At 39.0% G+C, this 22628-nt stretch overlaps 1 protein-coding gene and 1 long non-coding RNA gene across 2 annotated transcripts; one reads left to right on the forward strand and one right to left on the reverse strand.

Moving 5' to 3' along the window:
* Positions 1–274: 274 nt before the first annotated feature.
* On the reverse strand, positions 275–21113 carry cdh5 (cadherin 5). Its single transcript, XM_049030742.1, has 13 exons — positions 21066–21113; positions 13385–13633; positions 8450–8659; positions 7877–8159; positions 7655–7768; positions 7097–7264; positions 6789–6967; positions 6434–6690; positions 5655–5791; positions 5201–5313; positions 5000–5102; positions 4084–4326; positions 275–2949 (listed from the first exon to the last, which is right to left on the reverse strand). Exons 3-13 carry the CDS (start codon positions 8642–8644, stop codon positions 2465–2467), a joined length of 2277 nt encoding a protein of 758 aa, XP_048886699.1. The 5' UTR covers positions 8645–8659; positions 13385–13633; positions 21066–21113; the 3' UTR covers positions 275–2464.
* On the forward strand, positions 13713–17559 carry LOC125751670 (uncharacterized). Its single transcript, XR_007400727.1, has 2 exons — positions 13713–14229; positions 14402–17559. It is a non-coding gene; the product is annotated as an uncharacterized LOC125751670 (long non-coding RNA).
* Positions 21114–22628: the final 1515 nt, after the last annotated feature.

Genomic DNA, 22628 nt, shown 5'->3' on the forward strand with positions numbered 1-22628 from the left:
GCGGCAGTAGGTGGCACTGTGGCCTCATACCTCCAGGGTTGTGGATTTGAATCTCGCCCTTTCTCTTTGTGTGTGGAGCTTGTGCGTTCTCGCTCTGTTTTGTGGGTTTCATTCTGGTTCTCCTGTCTCAGTCCAAAGGCATACAGTTCAGTAAACTGTCGTTTCTAGATTACGCATGGAATGTCTGAGTCCTTTGATAGACTGACATCCTGTCCACTGTCTTCTGAAATCTATTTGTTATTTCATTCAGGTGATAAGAAACTCAACCGGCATGTTTTCACTTAGCCGTAAAGTTTATTTAGAAACGATACTGTATTCATATAAAATTACAGTTCAAAATTAACTAGTTTTACACAATGCAAACATTACAAAAAATATTTATGGTGTCATTTTAACAGAAGGCACACATTTCTCGCTCTTACGAAGCAGTGAAACACAGTGATTTTGGAAGCTGTTCTTCCAAGTTACACAATCTTCATGAGGATCACAAGAAAGGGACACTTCCTTACATAAGCACGCACAACACACCGGGTGGTAAAGTTCTCTTGGTGAGACTCAGGGGAAATATATGAGAACACATACGTACAGTCAAGTATTCTGAAAAGATGGGCAATTACAGTACATACAGCAGACACACAGGCACGGCGTCTACGTGCAGTGAGGCGGCTGATAATCCTCAGTATGCACCATTTCCTGGATGAGCGACACCCATAATTCACTGGGGCTGCTGTGGTTGTAAGCGGTGGCATACTTTCAGAGGGTATCAGTAATCAGTAGTTTTCATTTAAGACGTGAGGTACATGAATTGCCCAAATCCATCATTTAAAGATCGGCCTGAGTGTGATGTGTTTATTTATATGCACTGGAAACTTAACACTGCATTTGCATCACGGTAACAGGAACACACCAAATTCTTTCTATCAGTCACAGAATTACGTCAGTACATAACATATTTATTTGATCAATGAAACACTGCAAATTCAGCTTTAATTAAGATTTTAAACCAAACAACCCATTCTATTGCGTCCTTGAAAAACAATTTTAACTTGGTTGGGCTTAAACATTTATATTAAGCATATTTGTTACATTTATATTTATAACAACAAGGGGCTGGTGGTTGAATGTTTTTTGCGTTACACTTTATCACACTGCTTTTTAATTTTTTTCCCAGGGAGAAAACAGGAAAATAGCTACAATGTGTCAGACTCGAAAGATAACGGGGCAGGAAGCAGGCTTCCTAACACATATATGCAGGAAGCTGATTCCAGTGTTTTGTTTGTGTTTTTCGAATCAGGCTCCGTGCTGGAGAGGATGGGACCCGGGGCCTCGCTGTATACAACCAGAATGGCAAAGCTTCCACAAATTGTATCTATGGTTTACACCGCCAAGTAGTGAAAGACTACAATATAAAATAAAATAAAACTAACAAGAGAATAAACCCGAAAGAATAAAAGAAAATATATAGATCAAAGACAAAATGTTTTTTTTTTTCCTCCAAAATGTAGACGATATATAAACAAAATGCTGTGCCCCACTATTGCTAAATTCCTTATTCCATTCACTTTGTGTATAAAACGATGGTTTGCTGGATCTCAACACTCGGAGTAAAGGTTAAAGTTATTCAGACTGTATTTCTGTCCTCGACAGACCTTTTTTTTCCCGTCAATGCTTCCTGTGACAGTTATTAAAATCTTGTTTGATGGTCCTCAGAGACAATTTTTTTTGTCCTTCAGAACCAAACTGTTGATGAGCTTTTTCAAAGAAAGCTGGAATTGACCACAAATCTTTCAACTCCACTGCGTTCAATGCTTCCTGCCAAGCTCCCATGGCTATTGTATGCGTTTCCGGACAAAACTGTGGTCAACCTGCTCATGACAAACGCCAGACAAGCAAATGGCCACTGAGAATGACTTAATATGAGGGTGGAGGCAACATGATTTCATGCAGATTTCTGTGTTTGCTGGAAATGCGGCCGTCCTTTTTAATTACATGTGATTGTGTGTGTATAATTTTGCCACCATTTACTGGTATAAATAAAAAACGTTTAAAAGTCTGTTAAACCCACACAAGATTCACATTTTTCTGCTTTTTTCCCCCATAAGTTCATGAAAAACCAAAAGGGTTTTTTTTACAACTAATGACTGATAGATCCAATATCTCGCTTATTTTACTGACAGTGAGAATTCAGGACGATCTCCATTGAACAATTATAGAAATCATTAAATCAAAGAGAATACTGAAAATTGAATTAAAAAAATTAAGATATGGGAGTAAATGACAGAGATAAGCACATAATTTAAACTTGGCACACTGTTGACAGGGAGATCCATAGTGATTTTGGTGTCATTCTGCATTTTATCCTGGCAGGTGTGGTGAAGCTTTGTTTCTTTAACTGAAAACTGATTAGAAATGACTTTTTCTTAAAAAAAAAAGAAAAGAAAAAGCCTCACAGTTACTGCTGTAGTCAGTACGTGTATTGATTTTCAGAAGGTTCTATTCCGTACAGCTCGGCCAGTGTCTTGAAGCGCGGACCCCAGTCATTGAGGATGTCGTAGTCCAGGCTGGCGTCGTCAGAGCGGCTCTCCAGAGAGCTGAAGCTGCCGACCAGCGACTCGGGCCCCTCGTATCCGTAAATATGGAGGGTGTCGTAGGGGCCGCCATCCCGCTCGTGGTCTGCCTCGTCCTTCTTTACCTCGATCATCGTGGCCATGTCTCTCCTGACCGCCGGCGGTTTATTGACGGCGGCGTAAACGCCAGGAGGCGGAGGCAGCACGGCGCCGTCGTTCCGCGCCGAATTCAAGATGGAGACGTCGTAGCCGTTGGTGTCCATCTCGCCGCCACCTTCCTCGTCGTATGACACCAGCTGCTCGTGAATCTCTCCGTTCTTGCCCAGGATCACCGCGGCTTTTTTCTGCCAACGTTTTCTCAGGATGAAGAGGATCACAATCACTGTGGTAAAAAGGGAGAAACCTTTCATTCCAGCTTTACTTTCCTCAATTCTCATATGCATTTCAAGCTGGAAGATCAGTCAGTCTGGATGAAATAAATGATTTGTTTCTGGATATCAAAAAATAAAAAATGTTACATTTATATATAAATGTATATAAATATAATTTATATATTTATATTCTTTCAAAGGGGCGGCATGGTGGTGCAGTGGTTAGCACTGTTGCCCTACGCCTCTGGGACCCGGGTTCGAGTCTCGCCTCGGTTACGAGTGTGTGGAGTTTGCATGCTCCGGTTTCCCCCCACAGTCCAAAAACATGCTAATTGAAGTTGCTAGACCCCCCGCGACCGAGTAGGATAAGCGGTTTGGAAAATGGATGGATGGATGGATGGATGGATGGATACTTTCTATAATCTTATCTGGTTCTTAATTTGATTTGGGGTAAAAATGATTTTTTTCCAAATATAATAAAGATTAAAATGTGGAATGTGTGTGAAATTACTATATTTAAAAAAGAACATATAGAAATCAAGGAACTATTAATATAATGAAATATTGCACAAAAGTAATGGGGGGCTTCGAAGGGGCACGGGTACCCTGGCAGTTACCAGAACATTCTACATAAAATTGGGTGGGTGGGGGGGGGGGGCATTACATTAACTCTTAAAAAAACAAATAGAAAACAAAAGAAAATCTCTGTTGGTCAGTTGGTCATACATTATATTCGTATCAGTATTCCATCCATCCATTTTGCGTAGCTGTTTTTCTGTACAGTGTTGTGTTGGGCTTGGAACCCATCCCAAAAAGCACAGGCCATAAGTGACGCAAACTCACACATTAGGGGCAATTTAAAGATAAAACATCGTAAAATTGGATATAAAAATTGGTCTCTTGCTGCCAATTAACATTTCCTTCTGTAGGTGACACGTCAGGTTCTATCCATTTACACAGTGTGATATTTTCTTTATGCAGTTCAGAATAGTGGGATTGTTCATGGGTATAAAAGCACATCCCATCCTAGCTGGTTGGGATTTTATGGGAGGAAGATTTAAGCACAGACACGCAGACGGAGTTGAAGATTGGGAAAAAATAAGTCAAGAAAGAAAAAAATGAGAAGGAACGAGAGAAAAGCTTACCGAGAATAGTGAGGATGCACAGGATGATGGCGATAAGTGCGTGGAAGCTGGCGTTACTTGCGGTCGGAGCCGCTTTGCAGTAGTAATTCTTCCTGTTGGAGTCACAGCTACACACAGGGATATCGATGGTGGTGGTGCTGCTACGGGTCGGGTAGCCGCTGTCCACCACCTCCACCACCAGATGGTACAGCGGGTCATCCTGGTTGAAGTCTCCATGACGCACAGTAATGTTGGCAGTGTTGTCTGGGTGGCAGGGAAGCAGAGTGCAGATTGAGTGAACGACTGTTTCATCATCGGTAGTTTAGGGACACTGTGAGCAGAAGGTTGTCGGTTCAAATCCCATGGCTGGGTAAGTCCTTAATGGGAATTTGTAAAATAACAATCCAATCAACTGTTGCAGCAAAAACATGCATATGAATGGGTCAGCACTGTTATATCGTAAGACCCTATGGTTCATTTTGGTTGGACTATAGTTTATAGTTTTGATCCGGAGTAGACAACCCACGAAGGGCCAGTGTGTATGTAAGTTTTTGGGATAACCATTAGGTTAGCTGTTCAAACCCAGGTGTGAGGACTCTTCAGCCAATCAGTCCTCTAATTAGTAATATAATTAGGGAGCTGCAGTGAAAACCGGCAAACAAAACGGTCCTTTCTGGATAAGACGGCCTACCCCTGGTGCAGATTTTGGTTGGAATTCATCATATAGTTAAGGAATATGCCCAAAACTTAAAACCAACAAATTAAAGTATTTCATGTCTTTCATGCCTGTACATACCCTCTTCCATGAATAATGTCCTTATTCAATATGGAAAACAAACACTTGTTCGCATGACATATTAATGTCATTTTAGCAAAGGTCACGTATCAAAAAGTAATAGGGTTACCATATCTTTACATGGTGAGACTATCAACATACCCTTGTTATCGGTGAGTGTGAAGTTGTAACTTGGTTTTGCTAACCGGATAGTGAATACTTCCTTATGTTCATCTCTGTCTGTTGCTTTCACTCTTCCTATTATCTGCGAGAGAGGGAAACAGAAAATCATTACCGATCGATCACTGCTGCCAGGCTCTTGGATTTCCTTAAGTATCACAGATATTGTTAATAAAAACTTACTGTTCCGGGTGGGTCAGCCTCACATGCAAAAATCATTCCTTCCGCAGTTAGCTGTGGGTTATTATCATTGATATCCAGCACAAAAACCTTTACCAGTGCCTGGGATTTAAGTCCTGTTGAAAAGCAACAAGATGTGTGTTATTATGTTTTCCGCTGCATTGGTAACGGGATGTGTTTTAAAGTATATATATATCGAGAAAAATTACTTTGTGGAGTTCCTGACTATTAGCGTAGCAATTAATAATAATTTAATAATTAAAAATAAGGCAATGCCAGTGTTACCCTTTGCTTATTTCAAATGTTCATTGTTTGCCATAATATCTTGTATAGTGTTGCCAATAAAGTTTATCTCTGCACACAGAAAAGTTAGTCATATCCTTGTTCTGATATACCATAGCTGACATGTGTCAGAAGCCCAGACACAGCCGGACAGGGGAAATATTTGGGGTACCACCTTTTGGATTTGCCTCCACAGCAGTAACAGTGAACTCGAGTTGATCAACAAGCTCTCTGTCCAGATCTTTTGCAACCGTCATTACACCGGTGGTAGGATCGATGGCAATAGGACAGTTTTGGTCATCTATGTGATATCTGCAAGAAAATGGGCCGTGATATAACAACTGATTTTTCAAATTTAGTTTGTCTTAGTGCATATTGAAAACATTCTGCTGATGCGTTAAATCAGTTAACTTTTAAAGGTGTGTCCCAATTTGCAATGCACTTCTGTATGTCTTTGACCAATGAGAAAGTTACACATTTTAATAAACAAAATAGAATGTATGTATGTCATATGTATATTGATGTCTCCTGCATTACATGTTATATAACTTCCTGGTATTTTCCCTTGTTTTCCTGTTAGGAAACTGTCAATTATTGCTGGTGAAAGAGACGCCATGAACTCACAAAAAAGTAGGCAATAGTCTCGGTACACATAATAACACAATTCATTTATAAAAACCCCGAAGAATTTTTAATTTTGGCCTGGTGCCTAGAAAAGGCAGAGGTAACTAGTAAAAAAAAATCTCACTGCTAAGCTAGTTGCATGTGCATTTGAGTGCTCAGTATATGAAACTAACTTTAGCTGCCAAACTTTGAAATCACAAGCGTTACAACCAAATCAGTGCTATAAAAAACTTGGAAATATGCATCTCAAGAAAAACAGTAGTAGGTCCACAAATAGAAATAATGATGGTGAGAATATTGCATGAATTAAAACCCGCATAGAAAACATACTGTATGGCGAAGTTGGCTCTATCAGGGTCTTTGGCTGAAACCTTTCCGACCAGGGTTTTGATGGGACTGTGTTCCTTGATGCTGAAGTTGTAGATTGGCTCGGTGAACAGCGGCGGCTCATCAATGTCGATCACATTGATCATCACCTCAGCCCTCTTAATGAGATTCTCATGTCGGTTGTCAGCTGGTTCTCTGATGCCACTTTCTTTTACTTCTATTACGAAGTTGTATGTATCTTTTTTTTCATAATCAAGTTCCTGTGGAAATGCGGACATTAAACAGGGAGCTTTGAATTACTTCATCAATGATACTGATGTTCTTCAGGACTGATATGATATTTCATAAGCACACAGACCTGCATCAAAGTGAGGAGTCCGTCTTTCATGGGGTTTTTAACTACCATAAACACCTGAGGGAATTCAAGAACGGTGAAGCTTGGGTCTTTATTCTGCTCTTCATCTCTGTCTTCTAGTTCCATGATTCCAATTTTGGAATTTTGCTTTGCATCTTCTTTAACGTTAAACGAATATATCGCTGTTGGTTTGAGAGATAATTCCAGAATAAATTTCAACTTCCAAATACACTTTAAATGATACCAGAATGCAAATAATTTCTTAGTTAAGATAACACAAATTCTTGGGTTTTTTCTGGAAGAAGTCTTACATTTCTTGAAGACTGCCATATTGTCATTGATGTCGAGCACGTTGATTGTCACTGTGGTGCTGTTAATGTTTCCAGAGTTCATGCCGGGCATGTCTTTGGCTTGGACAGAAATCTTGTACATGCTCTGTTTTTCACGGTCTAGGTAGTCGATTCTGGTTCTAATGTTACCTAAAGTGGATAAAAACACTTTAATCACTTTCCTGAGGGATTAGCCTATTAACTTGAGTGACACTCTATGGAAAGTATGAATCACATTTAACGGTAATCTGAATAAAATCTCTTGAAAACTACAGACAAAACTTTACACTTTACTATTATATATATTGCATATTATGTAATATATATATTTCATTTTATTAAATATCTATTTATGTAGTTTTCATTTTGGCTAAATCTATACTGACTCTGAGCAAAACACAGTATTCCCAGTGGTAAAATCATATGTGCACCACAAGGAATGTGGTTTTTACCTCTTACATCATTATTAAAATAATCATGTTAAATTAACTGTTCATATTAGCAGTACATAAGAAGATGCAAATCTGGTTCATGTCTCACCTCCTTCGTCAATGGTGAATAAATCCGTCCCATTTAATAACTTATATTCAAGGTTCCCATTTGGAGTTGTTGGGTCATCGTAATCAGTGGCAGTCACTGTCATCACCAGGGTTCCTGTACAGAAGAAGGGTCTGGTTTCCTCATCTCTAAATTTCAGTATGTAATTAATTGAATTGTACAGACCACCAATGGTGTGAGATGAGCTTTCAAAGTCTCCTTTACCTTTTGGGGATCTCTCCACAACCGATCCTTTGAAGTCTTGTAGAAACACTGGGTTGTTATCATTTAAGTCGGAGACATTGATGTCAAATTCTTCTTCATTATCCACTTGCTGATTGGTTCTAGTATCAATAAGTCTGGCTTTGAGTCTATATGAGCTTTTTTTCTCACGATCAAGCTTCTCCTGGGCGTATACATCTCCAGATGGATCAACCGTGAAGATTTTGCCCGCACCATCTCCATCAATTTTATATATTGTGTAGATATTAGATTTATTTGAATGTAGCTGCAAAAAAAAAGTCTAATTTTTATAGTGGCAAAAGAAAGGATTATTGCCCATAAAAATGATATTATAGTTGAAGAGCATTTATTGCCTTGCATATGATTTTACTTGTACCTACATATTATATTGGTCGTAAATGTTATGTGGGTAGTATAAAATGGTTAAATGGTTTATTGGTGGTTATTGAAGGATGAGTGTCAAACATAGCATTTGAAATATACTGTGTTTGTTGTTCACACCTTAAACAATCATAATGTATAAATATATCCAGCTGATTGTGGTGTTTACAGTACCTTCATAAAATGATAAGGGGGGTCTCTTTCCTCCTGCACATAGAAAGAATTCCACACCCAGTGTCGCTTATGTCTCTGCAGTGACAGGGAGGAGGTCTCACTCTTGGCGCCAGGAGAGGCCAGGCTGAGTGTCAGTCCGAAGAGCAGCAGACATGTCATTGGCAGCATTATCAGGCCCCGGGCAGATGGTCCCATGTGGTGTGAAAGATTCTGCGGGGTGAAGCGGACATGGAACCATCAGGAATTCCCACATGGCAGAAGTGTCATTGTGGGTGGGGTCTAAAATAAACACTCTCTCTGCGGTCGGTCAGACCTTAAAATATTACAACACTGGGAAATCAGGGCTATATGTTTCAGCGCAGTCTGAGATATATCCAGGACTCGAACTCAGCTCACTCACTCAGCTGAGGTGATTCATTTAGACAAATAAGTCAGCACTAGCTTGTTAGCTAATAAAAAAAAATAGCATGCTGGACTACGTGTTTCACTGAACTAGTTCAGTTGTCTAGGAACAAAAATTCATAAGTTCCATCCCTGGGCATCAGGCCTACGCATTTCCTCGTACCTGGACCCCATCCTGGGACTCCCCCCCCCACCCCCGGGCCTAGACCTAGGACATCTTCTTCAGTTTTCCCGATTACAGGATTGGAGAATCACTGTGGGATAGCACTCTGTGTACAGTGCACACTTCCCAGTTTTAGAAGCCTTCATTCCTAAGGTTCTCATTTAAAAGCGTTTAATGCCACTTTCAGAGCTAACAAAACAGCAGTATTATATTTTTACTAGTCTGTTGTTTTATGGGTGAGGGTGGAACAGGCCTTATGTTTTAACATACTGTTAATGCTGGCAGCTGGCCCACTTTGGATCAGGACAAAGCCTTAAAATACGGCCTCCACTGACCAATGGCCTGATCATGGAAAATAATTCAAGTAATTGTCCCAAAATTGAGCACTACTGCCCCCAACAGGCCAGCCTACTCATCACTCTGTTCAGTATTGTTAGTAATAATTGGCTTTCACTCTGTGAGCTGAAAAGCTCCATATTTAACTGCAGTTTTATTGCAGGCATTTCTGATATATTGCAAACAACTTTAATTTCCAGACAGAATCATAAGGTAAATAGGTATTATGTGGTGCAACCTTTATTCATTGTGATTGACGTCTGATTGACCATTTTACTTTATTATTGTTGGATTTCTCATTGTCTGCAAGAATAAGGTTTATTTATAAATAATTTTAACATATGGCTTTCTGTGGAAAATAATACTATATGTTATGTGTTGTATATTTTCTAGAACAAGTTCATTATTTAGTAACATTTTCTAAATTAATCTGCGTATTACAAACCCTTAAACAAATACTTAAGCATAAATTATTGAATACTTACATGTACATATTTATCATTTACAAATTTCTAGTGAGAAATAATGGCTACAAGTACAGTATGCTGTAAGACAGCAATACTTTTAATTACACTGTTCCAAGTTCCAAGCTGTTATAATACTACATTGATTACGGTTTTCCTCTAGCTGTTTTCCCATAGAATTATGAAGAAGATTCTAAAGTTAGATGGATTATAAGGATTATAATGAATAAAGATTTCCTAGGTTGTGTTTGGTTTAAAGATTGCAACATATTTCAGGCATTATTATTTGTAAATAAAAATTGTAATTCCTCTAATTCTGGTAATAACAAAGAAAGAAAAACTGAGAAAATACTGTAGTTGTATAGAATTATAGTAATCATCATATTATACACTGCTTGGCCAAAAAAAAAAATCACTGTTTGAATTTAAATCAGTAAGTACTAAATCAGTACATTAAATCAGTAAGAGCCAATGATTGGATCATTATTGCAGATCAACGTTGTGCAGCAATAAAGTGAATTCAGTTGAGTGCCTGATTCTACTGAATAGCCCGGTTATCCAATCAATTGATTTATTTGTTTCGTAATGGAATGGGCATATTCCAGGATGACGATGCCAAGATTCATCGGGCTTGAATTGTCAAAGTGTGGCTTAGGGAGCCTGAGGAATCATTTTCACAAATGAATTGGCCACCACAAAGTCTTCACCTTAACCCCATTGAAAGTCTTTGAGATGTGCTGAAGAACATTTTGCAGAGTGGTTCAACTTACCTACAAGATCTCGGTGAGACATGAATGCAAATCTGGATGAAGAGATTTGTTGAGATGTTGCACGAGCACGTGGAAACAATGCGGTGACGAATGTGGACCAAAATCAAAGCTAAAGGTGGTCCAACGAAATATTAAAGTTTGGGACTTTTTCTTTTTTGGCCAGGCAGTGTATATGATATAACCTGTTATGCCAAACCACCCATCCACCCATCCATTCATCCACCCATCCATCCATCCATCCATCCATCCATCCATCCATCCATCCCTCCATCCATCCATCCATGCATCTTCCAACTGCTCATTTCGGTCAGTCTGGTTGATGGTTTACATAATCATTAAGGCGCAGGACAAGGTCGACTTGAAAAAGGATGTCAGTCCATCACACAGCATTGTGATTCTGCCGTTAGGCCCATCAGCAAGGTCCTTAGCTCTTCGCTTCTGGGACTGTCTGACCCTGCTTTCTCAAGCGATGTTTGTCTCTGTGGATTCCACTTTCCAATAAAAAACATACAATTATACCCCAACCATGAAGTTTGGAGGCCACAATGCAATCCCCTGAGCCACTACAGCACACTCGGCTACAGTGTCAGTATTAAAGTTAAATCGCTTATTTTTTCTGTTAATTTTCACCCATATAGCATGATGTTTAAAGGGGACACCTTATCAGTTAAAGGAAGTAGAAGCACAATACTACAGGGAAATACCCGGCAAGGTTGCCATTAAGCTAATTTCTCTGTTATAACACACCCTTCCTACCATTGAATCTTACCCACCATTCTGCCTTCTGCCACAAGAAGGAAGGAATCCATCTTGTAAAAATAGCATCTTATCTACTCAACTAAGGACAACAAACAAGTTTTCAAAGTAAAAAACCTGCAGTTTTCAATAAGCGTGTCTCTGCATTCACTTGATGTGGGGCTTCATTACTCTCCCCAAATCAGACCTATAAACCTGAACAATGTTGAAGATACAATGCGGTACAGCTTCTGTCCTCAAAGCAAATACCACCGACTCTTTTCTTTTTCAGCAGTTTCCCACTTTTCCTACTGGGAGTTGATGCCTTTAAATAAAAAGCTGGAGAGAGATGTGAGGCTGCCTCCCGTGGAAAGGGGGGGCCATATTTCGTGATTGTGAGACAGTAGTGTCACACCCAGAGCCTCGATAGACACGGCTGGCAGAGATGCACTTTTAAGGATCGAAAGTTAGCTAAACACGTACGCAAGCAACATGCTCCACAAATATGGTCTGGATTAAACAGATCAAATAAATCCCAGTATTATTTTTGTAACTAAGCTGCTTGGGTTTATGAATGAAAGCCTTTTATCTCAGTTCCAAGCAGAATAGAACTCTATGAAAATGTAATTTGTGACGTGGTTCGAAAGAAATGACCAAACATCTCGTGCATATTTCCAGTAATATCAATGCCTTATTATAACACAGAATTTGCGATTCGGTGGTCTGTGCCTATGACTATTATCATGTTGCGGTTTATTTGATTAAGGGCTTTCAACATCAAAGATATTGTTTCTCAACCTGTAGCATTTACTATTTGATCTAACGTAGGGTAGATATAAATTAAAACTTTATTCTTTCATTATATACAATAATAAACATATAAATAAATAAATCATTAAAAATACCGGTAACACGTTACAATAAGGCTACACTTTGCCACCTATAAATGGTAATAACTCATTAATAAGAAGAAAACTTGTTTATAATAGTCTAGTAATGATTTTAAAAGTGGTACAACACAATTAATAACCTGCTTATAAACCATTAATAATCCCTTTATAAGGATACCCTAATTGTAAAGTACATATATTATGTACTATAAATAGTGGAGTTACTAGTTCTGTGTCATATTCAGCATCTTAAGGAACGTCAAAAAAGCACTGCATTGTACTAGAGTGATCGGCTCTTTGAGAGGCATTTACAGCCCCTTTTCTCTTTGATGCCGTTTAATACAAAGTCCAAAAGTTGATACTGCATCATCAAAATTGTTCCTGGCAGTAAATGGGAATTTATCAAATATATAAAAATGTCAGACTAAATGATCTATTTCTCCGGATTAAAATGAGGTCATAACCCAGATTTTAACACATAATTTATCCTGTCGATGGCAATTGCTTAATTTTACATGTTGCGGAGAGTATCTCAGGTCATAGAGGATTATTTCTGGATAATTGTGGCTTTAAAAATAAACAAAAAAAACTGCATGATAAATAAGAACTGTTCAGAAATAAACAACTGAGAGAAAATAATTTGTCCAACCAAATGGATAAATGATTTATAAAGGCTCCCTGCATTTACTGTATATTCCATGAGAGGTTGGGGGTCAGGGTCCATTCTTGTTTGAGGATGATACGGTCTAGCAGGGCAGACTTTACGGCACACTGTCGCTTGCTGTTCAAGCTCAGGGTGCTTTTGTGTCACCTGTCACAGTTATTTAACCCCTGATTCTGTGTGATAGATGGCCTGGGGTTTGAGGTGCCTCTCTGTGCCTCTCTTCAAACTCCATGGACATTTACAACATACTACAGCCTAAAACAAGGACATGATCTGGACTCACCTCAAACGACGCTATTATTTAGCCAAAGCTTACGTGAAAATGCAAATAAACTTCAAGTAAATACAGTTCAATTATTCTTGTAATACCATATTATCCTTATTGTTCCTCATATAGCATTTTTAACTTGATAACTTTCTAAGAAAATAAAGCTTTAAAAAAAAACAATCATTGTACAACATTATAAATCCACAAGTCAGTCACTTAAGCATGAGAATGATAATTTCTTACCCGAAGGTGATATTTTTTGGGTCACCTCCCTTGTTCCAGTCCTCAGCCACCCAAGAAGCAGTGCCGTTTTAGGTTGGTCCGTGCGCCGGTGTGTGCGTGAGGAACGCAGGGCGGCACGTACAGCTGTGAACCTGTTTAAGCTCAGACCAATAGAGTCAAGACTTGTAAAGCTGCCCAGGGTGAGTCTGGCTTCTCCCTCCCGGGTGGTTTTCCTGTTATTGTCTCACTCGGTCGTGGGCTCTGCAAGTGCTGATGAGAGTGGAGGAAGTCTGATAAATCCAAACTAATTGCTGGTTAGCAATTCAGAGCCATGGGCAGCGGTAGCAGGGAAAAGATGTTAGAACCACACAGATCAGCAGCTGGAGTGGCGGTGAGAGAGTGACAGGACGTTTCGGAGACGGCTGATTGTGACAAGCACGGAGAACGGTCCAAGGATCATTAAATCGCTGCTCTGCGCCCGTGATGACAACATAGGAAAGGAAATAAAGTGAAGCGATTCATTATTTATACCTACGGCACAGAGATTATGATAAACAAGAGTTAATCCCATGAGATTTTCCCCCATAGTGGTATTAAATTTTTCAGGGAACATCAGAGTATTCGATGAAGAAATTTTGTCTAAGCCGGTAAATGAGATGAGTGGGTTTTTCTAAACCCCTTAGTCTATGTCCCAGGAGCATCAACTGTAATGTGGGTAATCTGGCCTCGAGCTTGACGGATATTGTGTCCCACTGGAGGGGCAGCGCTGGTATGGAGGGAGACAGTCTCTTTTTAGACTTTTTAGTCTGAGGGAGTTTACTTGACAGGACAGCTGCGACGAAACAGGAGAAAAAGAGGCACAGGAGGTAAATAGTCTTACTGTGTCAGGAGCTAAAGATGTTGTAAGTCAAACTCAGTTTGTCCAAAATTGACATATTCTGACTTCAATGATCCTGACAGTGTAGTATGAAGAACGTGAATTCTTCAGCTGTGTCTCTAAGAATTTGCTATAGTCTTGACCCCTGTTGATGTGTTTAGGTTGGACTGGCCCTTGGTGGGGAATTCACAGCTCAGCAGTATTTCCCATGGTGCAGTGGGGAACTGCGATGTCCAGGACCAGTTTTGAAGCCCAGTTCAGCCCTGTTTCCCACGCTCCTATATGCTACAAGGCATATGGCATTAAGTTAAGGTTCTTCCCCTTCTCACCAAATGACCCATTCACTTTCATTTTCATAACCAGGATGTTCTGAATTGCTGGTCAGTTCATTTTTAAGTTCCCTCTATTTCAGGGGTCTGTCTTCCTCTCTGGGCTGTGAAGATGGTCAGGTGAACAAGCAGGGTGAGACTGATACCACGTGACTCAACGAAAGCCCTTCTAATCACATGAACCGAAATGAATTAAAGGAAGTTTGCTTCTCTCTGGAAGACAAAACCCACATGATAGCAGTTTTCTCTAACTGCCATCTCCCGTAACACGCCCAAACTGCCTACATGATAAGTAATGGGTAACCCAATCAATGAGTGATCTGCATCATCCTGAGATATGGACACAGTGACCAAGAGGCTCCATGAACATTGTGGTACACACTTTAAAAATTAATTCTCCACCACTAAGCCATCCATTATACTGTAAGTGATTTTTCATTATTTGTCTAATAAACTGTAACTTCATTATAAAACAGTTATCGTTCCTCCGGCATATAAGGAGTATGAAATTGCTTACATATTAATACTGCATTTTCAAATAAAAAATCGTGTTCTCTGTGCCTTTTAATTTAAATTTTGCTTTGCATAAAAATGCAAATGAGTACAAAATGCATTTTTCAAGCATCTTGATTTTGTTTGACATAAATTTAGTAATTAATATCCAAAAATATGTTGCAAGAGCAGGTCATCGGAGTGCAATGGAGGGAGATTTTACTCCTTTTCACATCACTGGAACCCCTGAACAGGAGCTACATAAAGAGGTTTTATGCCTAAATAGTTAGTCTGGATGTTGCATCATATATGAGAACTAACATTAGTGGTACAGTTTTAATGGATGTTTAACTAACATTAATGGTACAGATGTTTTAATGGATGTTTAACTAACATTAATGGTACAGATGTTTTAATGGATGTTTAACTAACATTAATGGTACGTGTGTTTTTACAGGTTTACAGATACATGTCATGTCTTCTGCAGCAGCATAGTTTTCATTCCCAGGCTGACATCATACCCCTGATTTAAGATAATTTTTTCTCTGTGCAATAAGTGATGGAAAGAGACACTTATTTTACGGACATTCAGTTTCTGAAGTTACGGCCATAGATGGAACACTGGCAGAATTCCTGGTGGTCTGCCTGTATCTGTAGGCAAAGAAATACTCTGCCACTATGAATTTGCGTGGACAGACGCAGCCTCACAGCCAATCACGTCAATGCTAAGGAGCTAGTGCTAAGAGATCTTTGATGTAAATTTCCTGATCACATGGTGCTCTGTAGGCTGCGCAGAGAGAATGGCAAAGGCAAGGTTTATGGTGAAAGGAATTTGCGCTAAATATTGCTTCCACGAGTATTTTAATGCGGCATGTAGCCCATCCGTCCATCTTGCAATGACTTAACTTGGTCTGGCTCACAGGGGGACCCGGAGCCTACCCCAAGAGCACACAAGGTTGGTGTAAGTCTGGATGGGATGCCAATCTAACACAGGGTACAAACACACTGGTGCGCATGATCACAGAGTATGGGCATTTTAGAGGCACAAGATAACTTAACTACATGTCTCTGGAATGCGGGAGGAGTACGGGAGGGAAGCTGTGTTTCACGGGGAAAGCATGCAATCTCCACACACACAGTGCCGCCACTGCGTTCGAGACAACAGAACAACCCAGTGAGCCACCATGCCGTCACAATGTCCTCCAAAAATAATACAAATAAAAATAAATAGATGGATCGGATGAAAGTGACAGTGGGTGATGTTTAACTAACAAAGCTACACAAAGCGACTCAGTTCATCCTTCAGCTACTCACTCACTACTGCTCTCTCAGTACTACTCTCTCACTAGTGACAGCTGAATTTTAAATATTTCTGGGATGTTTGACATTCTGACAGCAGGTAGTAATAGATTGGCCAGCTCAGCAGCAGGCTACCGCTCACAGACATCACATAGGGGAAAAAATGGGGACATGATAACAGGACGCAAATCTGAACATTTTCCCATCTGAAGAAGAAATCTCTTACATAGGCTTTAAGTTTCTGGGGAAAATGGAGGCTTTAGTTATTAGTTGGACATTGATGCGACTGTAGCTAACAGGGGCTGAATTTAAAAAAACCCGGCAGATTTCGCTCAGTGACTCAAAAGCCAGAAGAAAAAAAAGGTGAAAGACCTTTGACGTGGTAGATGGTGGGATGAATGATGAAACTATTTTTGACAGTTTAAAATATTTTTGAACTTTTTTGAACTTGCCGTCGGTTTACCCTAAATTGTTGGGATGTGATGGGCGTTGTCCTGAATTCTTGCTGCTATAACTGGCAGCAGAGTAGCATGCAAGGATAAACAGAATCTGACTGAAAAAGAAGTGTAATTAGTTTTTTTTTTTTTACTTTTCAAGTGAAGTTTCTATATTTTAAAAGTTTAGTTTTAAAGTTTAGTGTTTAGCGGTAATTAGTTCAGTGAATCCTGAATTGATACTGTATATCTTTATTATGCTTTATTTTCATAGTTTTCTTGTACTTCCTTATCACATATTTTTTCAATTAACATTAAAGTGCCTCATGGGGGTGCGTAACATTTAAGTTTTATGTGCTTGTGTCGTAGGTCATTGTCTGTTGTCTTACGTAACTCTTCCCTGTTTTTCCTGAATTGTAAATCTCCAAATATCTATGTTAATAAATTTCAATGTTCTGTATATCTATTTTCACTGATGGCAATAGAACATCAGAAATAAAATGTGGGGCCCATCACCAAAGTTCTGAAATAGCTACACAGCAGGCAATGTGGCAAGATATGGAGTTTCTAGGAGACTGTTGAGGCGGTGTGGGAGAGAAGCCATGTGACTGGCATTTGCGTTAAAGCTAACTGGCTGAATAATAAGACGTAGCTGGTTTCCAGGTCTTTTATATGGCAACTCTGAATAGTTACAGAATACTGTACTATGTAAATAAATCCAATATAATGTAAATAATAAATCCATTATAGAAAACAGGTAATATATATACTTGTTGTGCGTGTTTTGTGAAGTTAAACCCTACTATCCATATTAGCAATAATGCTAATGAATACCACAAAGAATTGTTTTGACATTTATTTCTGAAGTTATGAAACCTGAAGCAATAATCTGAAAAATGAAAAAAGCAACTTAGTTTTTTGATCAAATAGATGCAGGCAATGCTTTCAAGTTGCTTTGCTTATGCTCACATGTAGAAACCATTCATTCACAACATATTCCCTTCAGGTTTCAGGACTTGGGAGAGTTAACGTTGCCAGAGAGTTACATCATTGTGCTGTTTTCATCCTCCACACCTTCACCCAGTAACAACTGGCACACTTACTGCATTATGGGTAATCAAAGAAGAAACCAGAAGCAGAAGAACTTTTATAATGCTAATGAGGTCAAACAGTTCGGCTATTATAATAACCTTAAAATAATTTGAGTAATTTCGGTTAATGCTATTTATAAAATACAATTTTTGTTGGGCAAATAATTTTCACCTCTTTTTATTGTACGTATTTAGTTAAGATATTTAAATAAATTGTTTAAGCATGAATGTGATGAACATGAGATGTATGTCTAAGGAAATCCCCAGGTCATTGGTGTGGGCAAATTCTTACCAAACTTGGTATGAAGCATTATTCACCAATTTATTTATTTATATATTGTCATTTATCCCATGGTCCTCCATGACTCATAACAATATATGTACTGTAGCAGTAATCTGAATAGCATGTGCTTGCATTAAAAGTTTCATACTTCATACAGGTACTTTGGGAATAGAAGTTGTGTGGTATCTGTTTCGGTTAGTTATAATCAACAGATTGCAGTTATTTCTGTTACATCAGTTACTTCCTGTCAGACCCAACCCAATTTGCGACTCATGTCCTTTTTTGAATCTCACTAGTCATAAACTTAGGGTGTTGCTCACAATAGTTAGTCGGCAAGTGGATTTACATTCCAACAGCCGATTGCTTACAAAAACTCAAAATTGTTCATCAGTTAGGTAACAGGCCGAGATACTACAGGGAAATAATTTTTATAGCTAACGTTTTGAGAAGGGAGCCACTGAAATGGCCAGAGCGTCCATGTTGTGTGAAAGGATGCCAGCTCCGAGCTCAAACTTCCTGTATGTCACACACCATGCTTCAGCTTTCAGGAGTCGGACTCCTCCACTCCACGCACCAGCTGCTCCAACATTCCTTTGACTTCCACTGTCATTTCCTCAGAAGGAAGATCAAGGTTAAAGGTTCCACCAGGGGAAGTAGCTACCGTTTCAATTGGAGGAAGTCATGACGATCAAGTAACAGTCATCATAGGCATATGATACAAAATGTATTACCCTGCTACTGGAATTCTTGAAGCGATATTTGAGCACGGGAAGGGGTGAATGTAAGATATCCACAAAATGTTGTATGGACTGACCTAAAAAAACAGCCATATTTGAAAGACTGGAGATGATCTTTTTGCAGGACAGAAAAGACAATCATCTTAAAATATTTACATGTTATGTAATGTCATTTCTCATTACATGGGAGTATCTTTACTAGCGAATAATCAGCCATGTTAAACTACCCACGTAATTTCCTGCTTGTTATAATACATTTATGAGATTTTTGTAAGAAAATTTTCCAGTGAGTCAATCTGCAAGTGACTTAACAGGAAGTGGAATTATTGCACTATCATGGAAGACTGAGACCTCAACTCTCGCTTTACTGGTCTTTATCCCCAAAATGTCACAGATTTCATTTGCCTGACTCTCATGGGAGGCTTTAGCATAATCTTTGGCTTTAAGACCCAATACACTGCCCCAGTCATCTAAGCTACTCCGACGTGTGATCCTCCCGTCTGGTCAGAACCAACATTATATTGTCTATTAAGTCATTTACTTTATTTATTAAGTTATTTGTAATTATTCAGTTGTTTGGCAGATTCCTTCCTTCCCATTCGTGCTATGCCTGTTTATACTCCTGGAAATGCATCTTTGAGTAACTGAGGTTATGTAGAATCGCTTATGCTCTTGAACTTCCGCTTGCATCTTCTCTTTGAATATGAACGTGCATCGGTTGACCCACAGATCCAGGAGCTTCACCATAATGCCTTCCTGACCCCTCTGAGCCCTTACAATTTAACCCTGTGCCACATACTCAAACCCTGCTTTATCCATCCTCTTGTAGGGTCCCTTGCCATTTCACATCGTGAATAGGGAGCGACTTCAGCTTCGCGCGCCCAGCTGCAAATCCACACTACGTCTGAACTGAACCTCCAAGTGTTTGGAGCCATAGAAGCCCACAGGAGTTACATACTGACTCAAATAAGAAATTTAAATTGGATTTTCAGCTCATATTCCACTCCTTGGGAACAAATGATTGGATTATGACAGGATTTCTATGACCAGATGTGAATAGGCATGATTGCGTTATTCTTGCATCAGCCCAGCTCTTGACTTCAGTTGAGTCTGAGTTGCAGTATGCAGTTTCTTCTTGATCGGATATCTGCATTTTTTTTAGTATAAAGTCAAAATATTTTGGTGAAATACATTTATAACTCAAGAACAAGATGTAAAGCAGCTTGCCTACTGTACTACATGCTGTTTCTCTGCATCCTTCTGCAGTTGCTTGCTGGGTGATTTATTTTCGGCTTCCCTTTAAGATTTCTAATGGTTTGTTCTTTTTTCCTTTTTCATTAGGAAAATTCAGGTCGACGGTCAATAGGGATTTTTGTGCATGTATCTCTTTTTAATCATGTTTAACATCTAATATTAATCAGCAAAGTGTATACCAAGTTTTCATTATGCAGTATATAATTTAAGTGATTGTCATTGTCTGTGTGATATTCCAAAAAGTGTCTTGTCATTTCTGCAACCATTTATATTCATTTATACAGATAAATTACGTTTTGGTTACTAGCTAGTTATATTGTTGTCAGAAACTGAAAGCTCTTGCATCAAATCATGAATTTCTACTCCCGTTATTTCATACAGTATAGGCTTAATTATATTAACCGACCTACAGTTCAATACTATTGATATATTTTGTAGGGTGAGATCTGAAGGGTCATTTTTATAATATCAAGTTTTAATTTTGAAGATGAAAAACATATTAGTCTTCACTAGCAGCTGGTGTTTGTGAGAGGGAAAGTCATTTTCCCCAGCCGTTACTGGTGTTCACTAAGTAGTACTGGAATCAAGCACATGCTCTAATTCACTTATTAAGGAATACATTTTGAAATAGTGCTGCATGACATATTTAAGCCCTTCTCCACATCTTTGCCAGAAAGCCTCCCATGCTGGTAATGTTAGGAGAATTTCATTTCTTATGAGTGCGGCTCAAAGCAAATGTGCCATTGAGTGCTTCTTAAAAATGTTGTTTCCAGTCCAGCTGTAAGCGCTAATCTGTTTTTACTTGGCAGAAATGAGCTGATGGCTATAGGTGCAGATGATCTTAGGCATAGGACGCAACCTTAATGTAGGTTTAATCTCAATAGGCAAACTGCGCATATGGCTTACCTCTGTCCTTTATAGCTGCCACCCGTCAGTATTCACGGCTTCGTCCGATACTGAAAAATTGACCAATATGGGGCGCGATTGTCTCGTATTTCGCGATTTGCCCCCAGGTCACCATGTTTTTTTGTCGAGTGACGAAATCTTATCGTCGGACCCGAATTAGTCTTAATGGATGATTAATAAATAAAGTTTGTTTTTCTTATTCGTGGGTTAGGTAATGCTGCAAGTAGGGCGATGTGTGGCTCACCGGGTTAGGATGCTGTGTCAGGGGGGTGATTTCGCCCTTTGGCTTGCCTTCTCCAATGTGCGTTGCTTTTAATAGTAGTCCTTGCTAAAAAGCTTCAAGTACACTATAAATAAATCTGATAGATAATACTTGGAATTAAACAATCAACGCACGTTTAATGTTAAATTGCAATGGTGCTCTGTGTGTATTTATTTGACTCCACGGCCGTGGTCCACAATATTATTCCCGGTGCCGAAATCCCGGCACTTCGACTCCAGTTTCCAGCCACAGGACACTCCACATAACGCGAATTCATGCATAATGAACAGCAGAGAGAGAGAGGGGGGGGGGAAACAAATTTAATTTTCTGTATGCGTTATGTATCCTTGTTTCTGGGAGTTAATTATAAAATACAGATTTTTTTTGGGGAAAAAAAAAAAAAGCTACAGAGAAATGCCTGGAGCGAAACAATAAGAAAATGTCAAAAACAGGCACATTTATAATTTAAGAACAATGATGGAAAGAGCTAATCTGAACTATAAGTCTTACCTTAATGAAGGAAAGTGAAATTTATGTTACAAGAATAATGATGATAATAAAAATTAAGATTCTTTTAGCTGAATTTTCAATTTTCCATCTGGTCTTTGTGCTGATTATGTTGACTTCCATTGGAGGCAAGATCCCCTTTCAATCTACATTTGCTATTTATTGATGATCAGCGAGCCACCGGAATGGTAACTGGATCAGTAACTGATCTGCTACATGTATATAGATGTTACATATATTTATCAGCTTTGAGGTTACATTCTGCAAGATTTCTTGGGTTTTTAACCTCTCGGAACTGTTATTAGTAAACCCGAAACAAGAAGTAAAAAATTCTGAAAATTGTAATAAAATGGCCGATCATTCACCCCTTGTCTCAACATGCATTATTTGAATGTGGCCATAACCTTCCATTGTGAAAAAATGAGGTATGCCATGATTTGAGGAAACCGCAAGTAACCCAGGCGGTTATTTCAGGTCATCTTACGTTCGTTGCAGACCCACTGCAGTTTGAGATTTTCTCTAGTTGCATGTTAATTTCCCAACCTTTAGAGTCCTCTTTATTGAACCGACGATATTAACAACAGGAAAAAACATAGAAGTTAAAATTAGGATTTTCTCGTTTGGATCTTTTTTTAGTCTATTTTCATCTCTTGATTGATTTACAAAATCCACTCCACACTTGTCAACACGTGCACTTTACAAGCGGGTTATCACTTTAATTCCAGATTATGCATAGCCGCTAATCCACTTTAAAAAATCTGATTAAACCTTTGCGGAGAGCAAGGTGTCACTCT

This window comes from Brienomyrus brachyistius, chromosome 11, assembly GCF_023856365.1.
Source record: "Brienomyrus brachyistius isolate T26 chromosome 11, BBRACH_0.4, whole genome shotgun sequence".
NCBI classification, from domain to species: domain Eukaryota; kingdom Metazoa; phylum Chordata; class Actinopteri; order Osteoglossiformes; family Mormyridae; genus Brienomyrus; species Brienomyrus brachyistius.

What these genes read in the sequence shown, in the direction of transcription:
- cdh5 (XM_049030742.1), bottom strand. Translation starts at nt 8,644, where the DNA reads ATGGGACCATCTGCCCGGGGCCTGATAATGCTGCCAATGACATGTCTG. An exon ending in AGAGCCAACTTCGCCATACA is followed by an intron (nt 5,792 to 6,433) that starts GTATGTTTTCTA and finishes ATTTTCTTGCAG; the next exon opens with ATATCACATAGATGACCAAA. An exon ending in CACACTCACCGATAACAAGG is followed by an intron (nt 4,327 to 4,999) that starts GTATGTTGATAG and finishes CCTGCCACCCAG; the next exon opens with ACAACACTGCCAACATTACT.